Source organism: Artemia franciscana, chromosome 21 (genome assembly GCF_032884065.1).
Source record: "Artemia franciscana chromosome 21, ASM3288406v1, whole genome shotgun sequence".
In the NCBI taxonomy this organism is placed as follows: Eukaryota; Metazoa; Arthropoda; class Branchiopoda; order Anostraca; family Artemiidae; genus Artemia; species Artemia franciscana.
Genome location: NC_088883.1, coordinates 19,953,048 through 19,968,439, shown reverse-complemented (window position 1 = coordinate 19,968,439; position 15,392 = coordinate 19,953,048). Strand labels below are relative to the sequence as shown.

General features: G+C 36.1%; 1 protein-coding gene across 7 annotated transcripts in view; it reads left to right on the top strand.

Annotated features, from left to right (window-relative positions):
* Nucleotides 1–15,392, top strand: part of LOC136040750 (ventral anterior homeobox 1b-like) — an 86,289-nt gene that overhangs the window by 48,633 nt on the left and 22,264 nt on the right. Inside the window, exon 1 of one of the 7 annotated variants that reach the window (XM_065725065.1) lies at nucleotides 11,066–11,164. The exons of 5 other annotated variants lie outside the window; for them this stretch is intronic. In XM_065725065.1, the coding sequence (XP_065581137.1) occupies nucleotides 11,101–11,164 (64 nt within the window). In that variant the 5' untranslated portion in view covers nucleotides 11,066–11,100. Of the gene's footprint in view, nucleotides 1–11,065; nucleotides 11,165–12,579; nucleotides 12,814–15,392 lie in introns of those variants that run through there. One more of the 7 variants, XM_065725066.1, reaches the window with a different exon arrangement.

Here is a 15,392-nt window from a genome sequence, read left to right as displayed (position 1 = left end):
CTGAATTCTGTGCTGCAATTGAGAAAACACCTGAAAAAGGTATCGACAGAATTATCTATTCAAGCTAAATTAGTGAAAATACGTGGATTACTTAGAAATGTAGAATATATGATATATGTAGACTACGTGATACTTATCTCAACGGTATAAGCAATGAAACGCTTCTGTTTAGTGATCTGCGGAAAAAACAAAACGAGAATACATTCGATCTAAGCATGATCATTGACCATTAAGAGAATTGTGAAATTACCAATTACTTGGTGTAAATATAAATTGAATGTCTCTTTTCCAAGTACACTTTTGAAGGTTTTAATAATAAAGTTGAAAAAACAACGATTACCAACTTAAAAAAAAAGATCCTAGAACTGAGACACTTAATATTATTATTTAAAAGCCACTTTTTTCTTTCTCCTCTTCCATCTAGCCATCTCCTCTTCCATCAGAACGTTTCGGACAATTTTGAGAAAAAAAAAGGAGCGGGGGAGGAGGCCTAGTTACCCTCCAATTTTTTGGTTACTTAAAAAGAATACTAGAACTTTTCATTTTTTACGAACGTTTTTATTAGTAAAAATATATATAACTTACGAATAAACTTACGTAAGGAACTTCTATATTAGTATATTTTTACTACGTATATGAGGGGGTTCTCCCCCTCGTCAATACCTCGCTCTTTACACTAAAGCTTAAATTTTGCCCCAATTCCTTAAGTATGACCCCCGAATCACAAAGGCCGCAGAATAAATAGTTGAAATTACCAAAAATACTTTAGCGTAAATAGTGAGGTATTAGGAGGAGGTGAACCCCTCACATGCGTAATAATTTCTGTAAACGTTCAGAAATTAAACAAAAAAAAAGTTTTTTTAACTGAAAGTAAGGAGCGACATTAAAACTTAAAACGAACAGAAATTACTCCGTATATGAAAGGGGCTGTTCCCTCCTCAACACCCCGCTCTTTACGCTAAAGTTTGACTCTTTCTTTCAATTCTACTTTAATAAACAGTAAACAACTTTGGCGTAAAGAGCGGGGTGCTGAGGAGGGAACAGCCCTTTTCATATCCGGAGTAATTTCTGTTCTTTTGTTTCCTGGGGTAATCGTATCGGTTCAGTGGTCCTAGAATGTTGCGAGAGGGCTCATTCTAACGGAAATTAGAAGTTCTAGTGTCCTCTTTAAGTAACAAAAAATTGGAGGGCACCTAGGCCCCTTCCAACGCATATTTTTCCCCAAAGTCACCGGGACAAAATTGTGATAGCCCTTCTGTTTAGCTTAGTCGATAACCTAATAACTGTGTCTTTGAGGACGACTTAATCCCCCATAGTCCCCGGGGCGAGGGGCTGCAAGTTACAAACTTTGACCATTGTTTACATATAGTAATGGTCATTATGAAGTGTACAGACGTTTTCAGGAAGAATTTAAGTGTTGGGTGGGAGGGGTTGCGTAGGAGGATCTTTCCATGGAGGAATTAATCACGAGGGAAGATAATTTCCATGAAGGGGGCGCAGGATTTTCTAGTATTATTTAAAAAGATGAGAAATTAAATTATAATTTTTTTCTCCTGGAAGTAATGAGTAGCATTACTACTTTAAACGAACATAAAATATTATGTTAACAAGGGGGTTCGTCTTCTCCACAATACCTTGCTCTTTACGCTAAAGTATTTTTAGTAATTTCAACTATTTATTCTACGGCCTTTTTGATTCAGGGGTCATTCTTTAAGATTTGGGATAAAATTCAAACTTTATTGTAAAAAGCGAGGTATTGACCAGAGGGCAAACCCCCACACATACATAATAAAAATACGCAAATATAGAAGTTCGTTACGTAAGTTAATTCGTAAGGTACGTATGTTTATTACTAACCAAAATGTTAGTACAAAAAATAAAAAAATCTAGTTGTATTTTTAAGTAGCCAAAAACTGGAGGGCAACTAGGCTTCCTCCAGACCTCTTTTTTTTATTAAAATCATCTGATCAAAACTATGATAACTATTTTTTGTTTCTAGAAAATTATTTTTTCTTTCTCCTCTTCCATTTAGCCATTTCTTCTTCCATCTGGACATTCAATTATGTCTCCCTTCCCATCACTAAGCCTACCTTAGAACCGAAAAACTTAGTACTATTATTCAAAAGCCGTTTTTTTTTCTCCTTTTCCATATAGCCATCTCCTCTTCCATTAGAACATTCAATTCTATCTCCTTTCCCATCACTAAGCCGACCCTTGAACCGAGTATTATTATTTAAAGGCCGCTTTTTTCATCCTCCTCTTCCATCTGCACATTCAATTCTATTTCCTTCCCCATCACTAAGCCGACCATAGAACCGAAAAACTGTTTCCCCCCAACGTTCTAAAATAAGGCAAATTTCCTCAGGTTCGTAGCTTTTGATGGGCAGAACTAATCTTGATGAAACTTATATATTTAAAATCAGCATTAAAGTGTAATTCTTTTGATATAACTATTGGTATTAAAATTCTGTTTTTTAGAGTTTCGGTTACTATCGTGCCGGGTCTCTCCTAACTACAGTTCGTTACCACGAATTGTTTGATGCTTAGCTTTTCGGCTCTAGGGTCGGCTTAGTGATGGGAAAAGGAGATAAAATTGAATGTCCAGATGGAAGAGGAGATGGCTAGATGGAAGAGGAGAACGAAAAAAACGGATTTTCAATAATAATACTAAGTTTTTCGGTTCTAGGGTCGGCTTAGAGATGGGAAAGGATATAGAATTGAATGTGCAGATGGAAGAGATGACTAGATAGAAGAGGAGAATGAAAAAAGTGGCCTTTGAATAACAATACTAAGCTTCTCGGTTCTAGGGTCGACTTAGTGATGGAAAAGGAGATAGAATTGAATGTGCAGATGGAAGAGGAGAATGAAAAAAGCGGCTTTTAAATAATAATACTAAGTTTTTCAGTTCTAGGGTCGGCTTAGAGATGGGAAAGGATATAGAATTAAATGTGCTGATGGAAGAGGAGATGACTAGATAGAAGAGGAGAATGAAAAAAGCGGCCTTTGAATAATAATACTAAGCTTCTTGGTTCTAGGGTCGACTTAGTGATGGAAAAGGAGATAGAATTGAATGTGTAGATGGAAGAGGAGAATGAAAAAAGTGGCTTTTAAATAATAATACTAAGTTCCTTGGTTCTAGGGACGGCTTAATGATGGGAAAGGAGATAGAATTAAATGTGCTGATGGAAGAGGAGAAAGAAAAAAGCGGCTTTTAAATAATAATATTAAGTTTCTCAGTTCTTGGGCCGGCATAGTGATAGGAAAGGATATAGAATTGAATGTCCAGATAGAAGAGGAGATGGCTAGATGGAATTAAAGATCTGTACGACCACATATGAATTCTTCACTTTGAGGTCAGGATCTTTTTGTTAAGTTGGTAATCGTTGTTTCTTCAACTTTATTATTAAAACCTTCAAAATTGTACTTGGAAAAGAAACATTCAATTTATATTTACACCAAGTAATGGGTAATTTCACAATTCTTTTAATGGTCAATGATCATGCTTAGATCGAATGTATTCTCGTTTGTTTTTTCCGCAGATCACTAAACAGAGTATCAACGTAAGTATCACGTAGTCTACATATATCATATATTCTATATTTCTAAGTAATCCACGTATTTTCACTAATTTAGCTTGAATAGAAAATTCCATACAGGAACAAATGGTTTCGATTCCCCTCTGTCGATACCTTTTTCAGGTATTTTCTCAATTGCAGCACAGAATTCAGCTTCAGAATTAGTTGCTGATGGTCCGTAAACAAACGATGCTTCTGTCCTCTTTTTCACTCTAGAGTTTTTACTTTCAAATTCAGCTTTCTAGTGGCAACAAACCATACCACAGTAATGGTAGATCCAACTATGATAATGGGACCCGTATAGAGGCAGATAATTTTCGGCCTCAAAGTGTGATACTCTTTCTCTTATAGAATTTTTAGCCCCATTGCTCAAATTTTAGAATTTTTCAAAATATACGAGGGTTTCTTAGCTAATTAGCTAATTGGTTTAAATATCGTTCTTTGCTTTCCTCAGATGGTCCAAGTTCAACATAATCTTTGGCTTTAATTCAAAATTCATTCCTTACTATCCCTGAGAAATTGCATTTCTTATTATCCTTTTACGAAAAACTTTTTTTTCATGTGCAAGAATGATGATTAGCGTTATAATGTTAGGTTGTAACCATGTATGGTGCAAAATTAATTCCATCTATCTATATATATAAAAATAAGTTGTCTGTCTGTGTGTCGGTCTGTCAAGAAACGTCATGTTTCTGTGTCGACTGACGTCATGAAGTTAGTTGTCGTCATTTTTGCTATGACGGGGACGTCATTAAAGATATTTAGGACATATATGTTCACGTAGAAATCTATTAATGTTTAGCTTTAAAATGACTGATGAACTTACAATGGCAAAAGCCGATGAAGATGCTCAAAGAGTCTATGCCAAAAAACTTGCTGCTGATAGAGAAAGTCAGAAAAGAAAGCGTGCCGAGGAATCAAAAGAACAGCAAGGAAACAGGCTTGAGGCTGATAGAGAAAGAAAGAACAGAAAGCGTGCCGAGGAATCAAAAGAAGAGCAAGGAAACAGGCTTGAGGCTGATAGAGAAAGAAAGAACAGAAAGCGTGCCGAGGAACTACCAGAGCAACGCGAAAGCAGACTTGCTGCTAAAAGAGAAAGTGAAAAAAGAAGGTGTGCCGAGGAATCACAAGAACAGCAAGAAATCAGGCTTGCTGCTGATAGAGAAAGTAAGAAAAGAAAGCGTGCCGAGGAATCAGAGCAACGTGAAAGTTATCGCCTGGCATTCAGGTACAGCCCAGTCGATGATTATAGCTTGAGTAGATGTGTTCAAATCGGGAGAATGTCTAAAATTTGTCCCTATTGCAAGGCCTTGAAATTCAATGGTGAAACAATGGGAATGTGTTGCGCCTCAGGAAAAGTTAAAATTCCTCTATTGGCTGCACCACCAGAGCCATTGAAGACTTTCCTTACTGGAACTACGTCAGAATCTAAGCGTTTTTTGTCACAAATCAGAAAATACAACTCATGTTTCCAAATGACGTCGTTTGGAGCCCAAATCGAAAATCCAGATCAATTTATGTCTACTTTCAAAGTAAAAGGGCAAATTTATCATAGAGCAGGGTCCCTTCTACCATTCTCAGGCGAGAATCATAAATTTTTACAATTGTACTTCATCAGTGATAGAAATTCTGAATTGAATGCACGTTGCGAAATTTCTCCCAACGTTGAAAGGACAATCGTTTCCCAATTGCAACATCTTTTCCACGAATATAATAATTTAGTGCGTCTGTTCAAAACAGCCATCGATTTGATGCCTACTGATACGCATAAAATTGTTATTTCCGCTGACAAAACGCCTCCTGGCCAACATGTGCGTAGATACAATGCTCCAACTATCGACGAAGTGGCAATCGTTATGGTCGGTGATCAGTTTTTACCTCGAGATATTATTCTTCATAAGCGAAACGCTCAGTTGTTAAGAATTGCTGAAACTCATCGATGCTACGGTGCCCTACAATATCCTATCAATTTTTGGGATGGAGCCGACGGCTATCACTTTAATATTAAATTGATGAATCCAGCCACTAACAAAGAAATGAATAAGAAATGCAGTGCAATGCATTATTATTCCTATAGACTAATGATTCGGCAGGATGAAGAAAATTATATTTTAAAATGCCGTGAATTGTTTCACCAATTTGTCGTTGATATGTATGCTAAAATTGAATCAGAACGTTTGCTATATATCCGCCTGAATCAGACCAAGCTCCGCTCTGAACAATACATTCATTTGCGAGATGCAGTTATAAATGACGGTAATACCACAAACGTTGGAAGATTAACAATTTTACCTTCGTCATATGCTGGCAGTCCCCGTCATATGCATGAATATGCTCAAGATGCTATTGCGTATGTTCGTCACTATGGTCGTCCAGATTTATTTATTACATTTACATGTAATCAATCTTGGGACGAGATACTGCAGCTTTTACTTCAAGGACAATCGGCGGTTCATAGGCATGACATTACGGCCCGTGTCTTCCGGCAAAAGTTGAAATCACTGATAAACTACATAGTAAAACTTGAAGTGTTTGGGTCAGTGCGATGCTGGATGTACTCAGTGGAATGGCAAAAACGAGGTTTGCCACACGCACATATACTAATCTGGCTACATAAAAAAATTACTTCGAACGAAATTGATGATGTGATTTCCGCTGAAATAACTGATAAAAATGTCGATAAGGAGTTACATGATATTATTGTAAAAAATATGATACATGGACCTTGCGGTGCACTGAACGAAAATTCACCATGCATGGCCAAAGGAAGGTTCACAAAGCAATATCCTCGACTTTTAGTATCAAACACAATTACTGGCAATGATGGTTACCCACAATATAGAAGAAGATCTACTGAAGATGGCGGTAAAACAGCAATAATAAAGAAGCGTAACGGTACCACCATCGAAGTAGATAACCAGTGGGTTGGTCCATATTCCCCATTATTATCAAAAACATTTAATGCACACACAAGCGTTGAATACTGTAACTCCGTAAAGGCAATCAAATACATATGTAAATACGTCAACAAAGGCAGTGACATGGCAGTTTTTGGCTTGCAGCCCGAAATCAAAGATTTCGACGAAATCGTACAATATCAGGCTGGAAGATACATAAGCAGTAATGAAGCTGTTTGGCGAATTCTTTCATTTCCGATACATGAACGTAGTCCAGCTGTTGTTCACCTAGCGGTACATTTACAGAATGGTCAACGTGTTTATTTCACGGAAACCAACGTGTAACAAAGAGCCCTGAATCCACCGGATACAACATTAACAGCTTTTTTTTTCGCTTTGCAATAATGATTCTTTTGCAAAAAAACTGCTGTATACTGAAGTGCCTTCGTATTACACGTGGAATACTAAAAATAAAGTATTTGAACGTCGAAAACAGGGTAAGTCAGTCGACGGCCAACCTACCATCTTCAAAGATACCATGATAGGAAGACTCTACACCGTACACCCCAATCAACATGAATGCTTCTTTCTACGCCAGCTTTTGGTGAATGTACCCGGTCCGACATCCTTTGAGTATTTGAGAACTGTAAACGGTACTATACATGACACTTACCGTAGTGCATGCCAAGCTCTGAATTTATTGGAGAGTGACCAACACTAGGATAACTGCATCAATGACGCGTGCGAAACGTCAACCCCAAGTCAAATTCGTGCATTGTTTGGCATCATTTTAACAACTTGCTCTCCATCAGCTCCTACAGAGTTATGGGAAAGATATAAGTCAAAAATGTCCGAAGATATACTCCATCGAAAACAGTTAGAGACGTCAGATATGAGTTTTGATTTTACATCAGAAATTTATAACTACACTTTAGTTATTATAGAAGATTTGTGCGTACGTATGGCAAACAAACCTCTTCAGGATTTGGGAATGCCTTCACCTAACCGTATCGCTGCTGTTTCGACATGTGTAGAATTGGATCGTGAACAAAGTTACAGTACGAGTGATCTATTGTCGTGTGTACAAAATAACATTTCCAACTTAACGTCGGAACAAAAAGACATTTATGATACGATAATGCATTGTGTCGATAACACCGTTGGAGAAATTTTCTTTTTGGATGCGCCAGGAGGTACTGGTAAAACGTTTGTGATAAAACTGATTCTGGCATCAATTCGATCAATAAATGATAAAGCGTTGGCAATTGCGTCGTCCGGAATAGCCGCAACATTGCTGCCTGGTGGAAGAACTGCTCATTCCGCTTTGAAATTGCCTCTGAATTTGCATTCTACAGAAACTCCCACGTGCAATATTTCCAAATCATCTGGGATGGGTAAAGTATTGCAGCAATGCAAACTTATTATTTGGGATGAGTGCACAATGGCACACAAAAAATCGCTCGAGGCTCTGGATCAATGCTTGAAAGATTTAAGAGGGAATTCGAAACCCTTTGGCAGCACATTAATATTGCTTGCGGGAGATTTCAGGCAAACATCACCTATAATACCTAGATCAACTCCTGCAGACGAAATGAATGCTTGCCTGAAAAATTCTAATTTATGGGCACACGTAAAAATATTAAAATTAACTACAAATATGCGTGTCCGATTGCAAAACGATGACTCTGGTCAAACATTTTCAGATCAATTGCTGGCAATTGGAAACGGAAAGCTCCCAGTAGACTCAATTTCAGGACGTATACAACTATCTGCTGATTTCTGTAATTTAGTGACGTCCAAAAATGAATTGATTGAAAAAGTATTTCCGAATATTCGAAAAAATTATAAAAATAATAAATGGCTAAGTGAAAGAGCGATTCTCGCACCCAAAAATATAGACGTCCACGAAATCAACAATATTGTTTTAACCAAGATTCGAGACCAGGCAGTCCTTTACAAGTCAGTCGACACAGTTTTGGAACCAAATGAAGCGGTTAATTATCCATCTGAATTTTTAAATTCCATAGATCCTTCAGGGTTTCCACCACACGTGCTACAACTAAAAATAGGCGTACCAATAATACTTTTAAGAAATATCAACCCACCAAAGCTTTGCAATGGCACGCGACTTGCCGTAAAAAAACAATGGAAAACCTAATAGAGGCCACAATCTTGACAGGGCCTTTTGAGGGTGAGGCTGTTCTTATTCCTCGTATTCCCATGATTCCAACGGATCTGCCTTTTCAATTTAAAAGATTGCAATTCCCAATTCGATTAGCATTTGCAATCACCATTAACAAAGCTCAAGGTCAATCATTAGAAAAATGTGGTATAGATCTTAATACTGATTGTTTTTCCCATGGACAATTGTACGTTGCATGTTCGAGGGTCGGTAAACCTGACAATCTATTTATATGCAGCGACAATTGGACAGCGAAGAATGTTGTATATTCGCAAGTTTTACGCAGTTAATTTGTATTGTATCTATCTATCTATCTATCTATATAAAAACGAGTTGTGTGTATGCATGTTTGTTCGTTTGTAAAAAGAGCGTTTGCATATGACGTCATTATTAGTACATACGTCTTTGTATATGCACAGACAATGGGAAAGCCAAGAATGTTGTATATTCGCAATTTTTACGTAGTTTGAAACACATATATAAATCTATCTATATTCACAGGTGGGACACAGGGACACAACTACAATGGCGCGTAACTAATATGGCGCGTAACGACTTACGCGCTCGGGGGGGCTTGGGGGGGGGGCGCAAAGCGCCCCACCAACTAGTCGTGGGGGTGGCACGAAGCGCCACCCCAACAGCTAGTTAGCTATAATAACCTCAGAATATTCTTGCATATTTTCAGTTAAGAATCGCTAAATTTATTATGCAAACTACAGAAATATTGAAGATGCCTGGGCAATAATGATAAGCTTTTAATTCAAATTAAATTTAAAAAAAAAGTTTTTTCATCTGAAAGTAAGAAGCGACATTAAAACTTAAAACGAACAGAAGCTATTCCGTATATGGATAGTGCTGTCCCCTTTTCAACACCGCGCTCTTTACGCTAATTTTTTTTTTATTCTTTTAAAGAGTAGAGTTGTGAGAAAGAGTCGAACTTCAGCATAAAGAGCGGGGCGTTGAGGATATTCATGTATGGAATAATTTCTGTTTGTTTTAATTTTATGTCGCTCCTTTCTTTCAGTTAAAAAACTTGTTTTTTTTATTTAATTTCTGACCATTATTGAATTAATACATGTTTTGATTTTGGCTCGCCGTGCATGAATAATTAAAACGAAATTTGCATATATTTTTTTATGCCAAATTTCTTTCTCATTGTTTTGATCGGACGATTTAGAGAAAAAAGGGGCGGAGGAGGAGGTCTAGTTACCCTTTAATTTTTTTGGCTACTTAAAAAGGCAACTAGAACTTTTAATTTTTTTTACGAATGTTTTTATTAGTAATAAATATACGTACCTTACGAATTAAGTTACGTAACAAACTTCTATATTCGTATATTTTTATTACGTATATGAAGGGGTTTGCCCCCTCGTCAATACCTCGGACTTTACACTAAAGCTTGAATTTTGTCCCTATTCTTTATGAATGACCCCTGAACCACAAAGGCCGTAGAATAAATAGTTGAAATTACTAAAAATATTTTAGCGTAAAGAGTGAGGTATTGAGGAGGAGATGAGTCCCCTTATATACGTAATAATTTCTGTTCGTTTTAAGTTTTAATGCTGCTCCCTACTTTCAGTTGAAAAAAAACTTTTGTTTATTTTCTCATTGTTTTTTTTTAATAATGTGAGAAAATCCTGCACCTCATTCATGGAGATTCTCTTCCCCCATGATGAATTCCTCTATGTTAAGATCCTCCCGCGTAGCCCACCCCCAGCCAGAAAAAATCCCTCTGAAAACGTCTCTACACTTCCCAATAACCATTACTATATGTAAATAATGGTCAAATTTTGTAACTTGCAGCCCCTCCCCCAGGGACTCTGGGGGACTAAGTCGTCCTGAAAGACATACTTATTAGGAGTTCCGATTATGTTGAACAAAATGGCTAACTCAAAAGTTTGATCTATATATTTAAAATCAGCATAAAAATATTATTCTTTTTATGCATCTATTGGTATCAAAATTCCGTTTTTTAAGGTTTTGGTTACTATTGAGCCGGGTCACTCCTTACTACAGTTCGTTACCACAAACTGCTTGACTAGAAAAATGCCTGAAAATTGTAAACTTATTTATTTTTATTTTTTTACATAAAGGATGGATATAGTTCATTATACACTCATAGTAAATATCGATCCATAGAGGATCGATACAGTTCATTACAAATGGGGACAATGCAAGTTCCACCGGATATACCTAAAACCTAGTAAAGAAAAAACCACGGCACATTAAATTTTAGAGTTTGGTTTGAATTAAGTATACAATTTTTAATTTTCTAGTTTGTCAGATTAATTCAAATATCAGGCAGTTTAAGATGTTGCAGTTCATCATTTGGATTAAAAGATTGTTTGAGAGAAGTTAAGCTTTTTGTATGAGGTACGTTGTATGAGGTTTGTATATGTATGATTTGTATGAGGTTTGTATGCTGTATTTTGTATGAGGTACGATCATGGTAATGAAGTCAGAAAGGAATTGTATATTCCAGGAACTCGCTCAGAGAAACTTGCTTAGAGGTAAGAAGGAATGCTGATAAGAACTGATATCAAATTAGTGTTTTAAAGTTTCGAAAAAACAAGAGAATAAAATGCTAAAAATAGTACAAGCGCCGATTAATCAAGGGCGTAACAGTGTGTCAAAACATTTTCGGCGCGGTGGCATCATAATTGTGTCCACCACCGCAAAACATTTTCGGCGCGGTGGCATCATAATTGTGTCCACCACCGCAAAACATTTTCGGCGCGGTGGCATCATAATTGTGTCCACCACCGCAAAACATTTTCGGCGCGGTGGCATCATAATTGTGTCCACCACCGCAGAATTTTCAGGGATTAGCTTCTAGTTTCTTGCGAATAACATTAAATATTATGAATTTTATATATTTGCAATCAGCATAAAAGGTCAATTTTCTAATGCATTAATTAAATTGCTATCAAAACTTTCTGTTTCAATAATATTGGTTGCTATTGGGCCGAGTCACTCCTTATTTACAATTTGTTACCACGAACTGTTTCATATTGATTTTCTTTATTTTGTTGTTGTTGATAATGACATTTTGACCAATAAAGATCTTATCGTTCATAATATGTATTGTTTTCAACGAAATGTCAATGGCACTTAAACCCTACGCACTTACTTAGAGGTAGACAGGGAAAGCAGTAGCACAACACTTACTTAATTGTATCAGTCGTTTGATCGTGTCCCTGTATTAAGTTAAAGGCAAGTGACATTCTGGCCCTTAGAAAGCTTAGGAACATTAAACCTGATCGTGCTTGCGGTACTATTTTTTTTTTTTTTTTTTTTTTTTTTTTGGGGGGGGGCTAATTTATTCCTCTTTAATGTCTGTGCATTTTTTTGGCTTAATGTACAGCTTCATAGTAGTTCATTTTAAATTTGAAGTACCATACGACTTTATTTTTGCTGATCTTTGGCTTAAGATTGGCTCTTTACTTTTCTTTGAAAATTTATTTCTTTGAATTGTTTAAATTAAATTTGTTCGTTTTTATTCATTATAAAATGTACTTCTTTTTTTGGAAAACTTTGTAAATTAATGTAGTGAAAGTGAACCAAAGCGTCAATAAAATCCACCCTTTTGAACATTTTGGCTAGTGACTTCTCTGACTATAGGTGCAACTTTTATTGATTTACTCTCTTTTTTGTTTGTGTCTTTGCCATGTTTTGCTTCATGATTGCCACAGTAATGAAGTTACCTCAGTGTGTTAGTTTTGGTTTTGGCTTCTTTTTATGTCTTCTTTGGCTTCTTGTTTTAAGTTTTGTTCACCATATTGTTCACCTAATTGACTGATTCCTAATTAATGATCATATGTATCTACTTTCTAATTAATGTGTGCTGAATTGTGAGCAGTTCCACTGTCAATTTTAGAGATCTACATTTTCTATTCAGCTATTGTATTGCGGGTAGTATGTAGGAACACAATGGATTACAATCCCTAATTACTCTAGAATAGTGTATGGCACGTGCCTTGATACCCATTGTTACTAAATACATGATGCCATTGGTGGGTTTTGTAATATCTTGAACAGGATTGGTTGATTGTCTTATACTGTTTAAGACCATTCGTGGCTGTTGTTTATTCTATTCCAACCATGGAAACCGATAAAGAGCATCGTTTGCCGGAATATGCGAGGAAAATTGTCGTAAAAGGTACTTTTTATGTTTGCCCACATTTGCAAAACTTTTTTTCTCTCTCTCTCTCTCTTTTTAAATGAGTAGGAGCCGTCCTAACCGAGTCGATTGGTGCGCTGGACTTAGGATCCTTTGTCCGAGAGGGCGACGGCTCGAATGCTAGCGTACCCAATTATTTGGTTTGGGCGGGTCAGTGGCGTGACTATAAGCTCGGTCAGAGTCGACCCAGCTTTAAATGGGTACCAGGGAAATCTAGGGAAGGTAAAGAGAAAAGGTGTGCAAAAGCATAGGATGGTTTGCCCTCATCCCCCCATTGCACTTCCTGGATGAAGGGCAATGAGACTGAGATCAGCACCGCTGGTTCAGACCTTAAGGTTCTAGTGTCGCATCCTTTTCCTTTTTTTACATGAGTAGATAGTCGTCTAGATGGCTTGAAAGATTGTTAAGCAATCCACGCAAAAATCTAGCCAATGATGAGTCACAAATTAACAAGCCTTTAAATTGATCATGTTAAAATTGTATGCAGAAGTCAAAGCCTTTTCATTTGCAATATTTACTCTAAAATGTCTTACTGTTTCAAAAATGAAGTTTATTTTCTCTGGATACATTCTTGGCTCTCCAGAAGCGGGGAGGCAGGGTGAATTTGCCAGAATTCATATATGGTATTTCTTTATATGTCTTGCTTTCTCATTACCGATTCAATTTTACGCGTGGAGATGTTAAGGGTAATTGTCCGGGATAAATTTTCGCCAGGATTTAGTTGTCCAGAGTAAATATCTATTGGGAGGAGGATTTTTTCCGTGGATATAGAGTCATGTATCCTGGCGTTATTTAAAAAACGATCAGAAATAAAAAAAAACATGTCTTTTCAACTGAAAGTAAGGAGCAACATTAAAACTTAAAACGAACAGAAATTATTACGTATATGAGGGGCCTTTTTGTCTTTTTGCATATGCAGATATGTCATGTCAGTATTATAAACGGATATGTCTTTAGACTCGGACATGTTTTTAAAATCTGACAGATTCTTAAGACTTTTCCTATAATTTCACAAAAGAGTAAAAAGGCAAGTCAGAGGTAGATCTGAATGTTTCAAGATCCTTTTTCAACTCTTGAAAATTGACATTAACCCCTCTCAAAAGATTGGGGGCCACTAAATAAACTCTTGGAAGCATGGGTGCCCACGTGAAAACGTAGCTAATTCTGTACGGGAAAACGCAAAAACAAAAGAATTGAAGGTGTAACTTAAACAATTAAATTCAGGTAAGTTGAAATCTAAATTTAATTGTACATAATCTTGCTTGTATACTATCTGAGCAACTATTTATTTATTTTCTGTTTATTTTCTTATTTATTTTCTGTTATTTTTTTGCTTATATACTATCTGAGCAACTATTTATTTAGTTTCTGTTAGTGATTCCTGTACTAGCCATAGTATGGACATGAATTCGGTATTTTGCTTGTATTTTGGCATAATGCTCTACAGGATCAAATGAAATGAAATCGTGGCTGGATCAAATTCTGCAGCCTTGTCGAATCTTAAATTGAGCAGCATGTTTTTTAAAAGCCTTTTCTCTATCTTAACACTTATAATCCGTGTTGGAAGGTACGAAAATGAAAAAAATCCCAAAGACTTGAAAGCTCTCTAGAAGCTTTTGTGGAGGGCAAACTTCAATACTAGCCCCCTAAAAAGTCTTCACATTCCTAAGATTTTTCTCATGTTTTCTTTGTTTTCGTGCAATTCAATTGATTTTCCTGGAACTGCTTTTCCCGAAACAAAATCCCTGCATAGGTTCCTGGCTCCCTTGTTTCATACAGAGATCATTTTGCACCCATATTGCATTCTGTCATTTTATAGACTCTGTCAATAAAACACGATAAAACCTTTTAAAATTAATTAATTTTAAAACCACCCCAAATCACTATCAATAAATAAATTAAACTCAAAACAAACAGAAATTACAATAAATAGCGAAGTCAAACTCAAAACGAGTAAAAATTAGTATAAGTGGGGCTGATAACCCCTAGGCCTTCTCAAGACCAGAACATAATTTGGGCTTTACTAAAAAAAAAAAAAAAAAAAAAAAAAAAAAATGACAGTGGATTGTCAGTTCAGTTGGGATATACTGATATTTATTCATTAAAGTTATGATCATTTGTTATTTATAGAATTAAAAAAGCGAACATTTGAAAAGTATTTTGTTTTCAGTAATGCGGGAATTATGTTCTGGTCTTGAGGAAACATGGGGGTTAGCAGCTTCACTCGTGTTAATTTCTGCTCGTTTCAGTCATTTTATGAAACTTTAAAGAGTTTGACTCGGCAATTTATTGTAATATCTGTTCGTTTTGAGTTTTATTTATTTATTGATAGTGATTTGGGGTAGTTTTATGCTTGGAAGATTATTTGACTTTATTTCTGCTTGTTTTTGGCTTAGATGAGTTCTTTACTTTTCTTTAGAAAACGTGTTATCTGGGAAAAGATTTTAAATTAATTTTTGTTCGTTGTTTATTAACATGGTGTTTTTCATGGAGATTTTTTATTTTTATAGCTTTTCAGTTTTTTTTTCTATTAGAATCCATAGTATGGGTTGCTATTT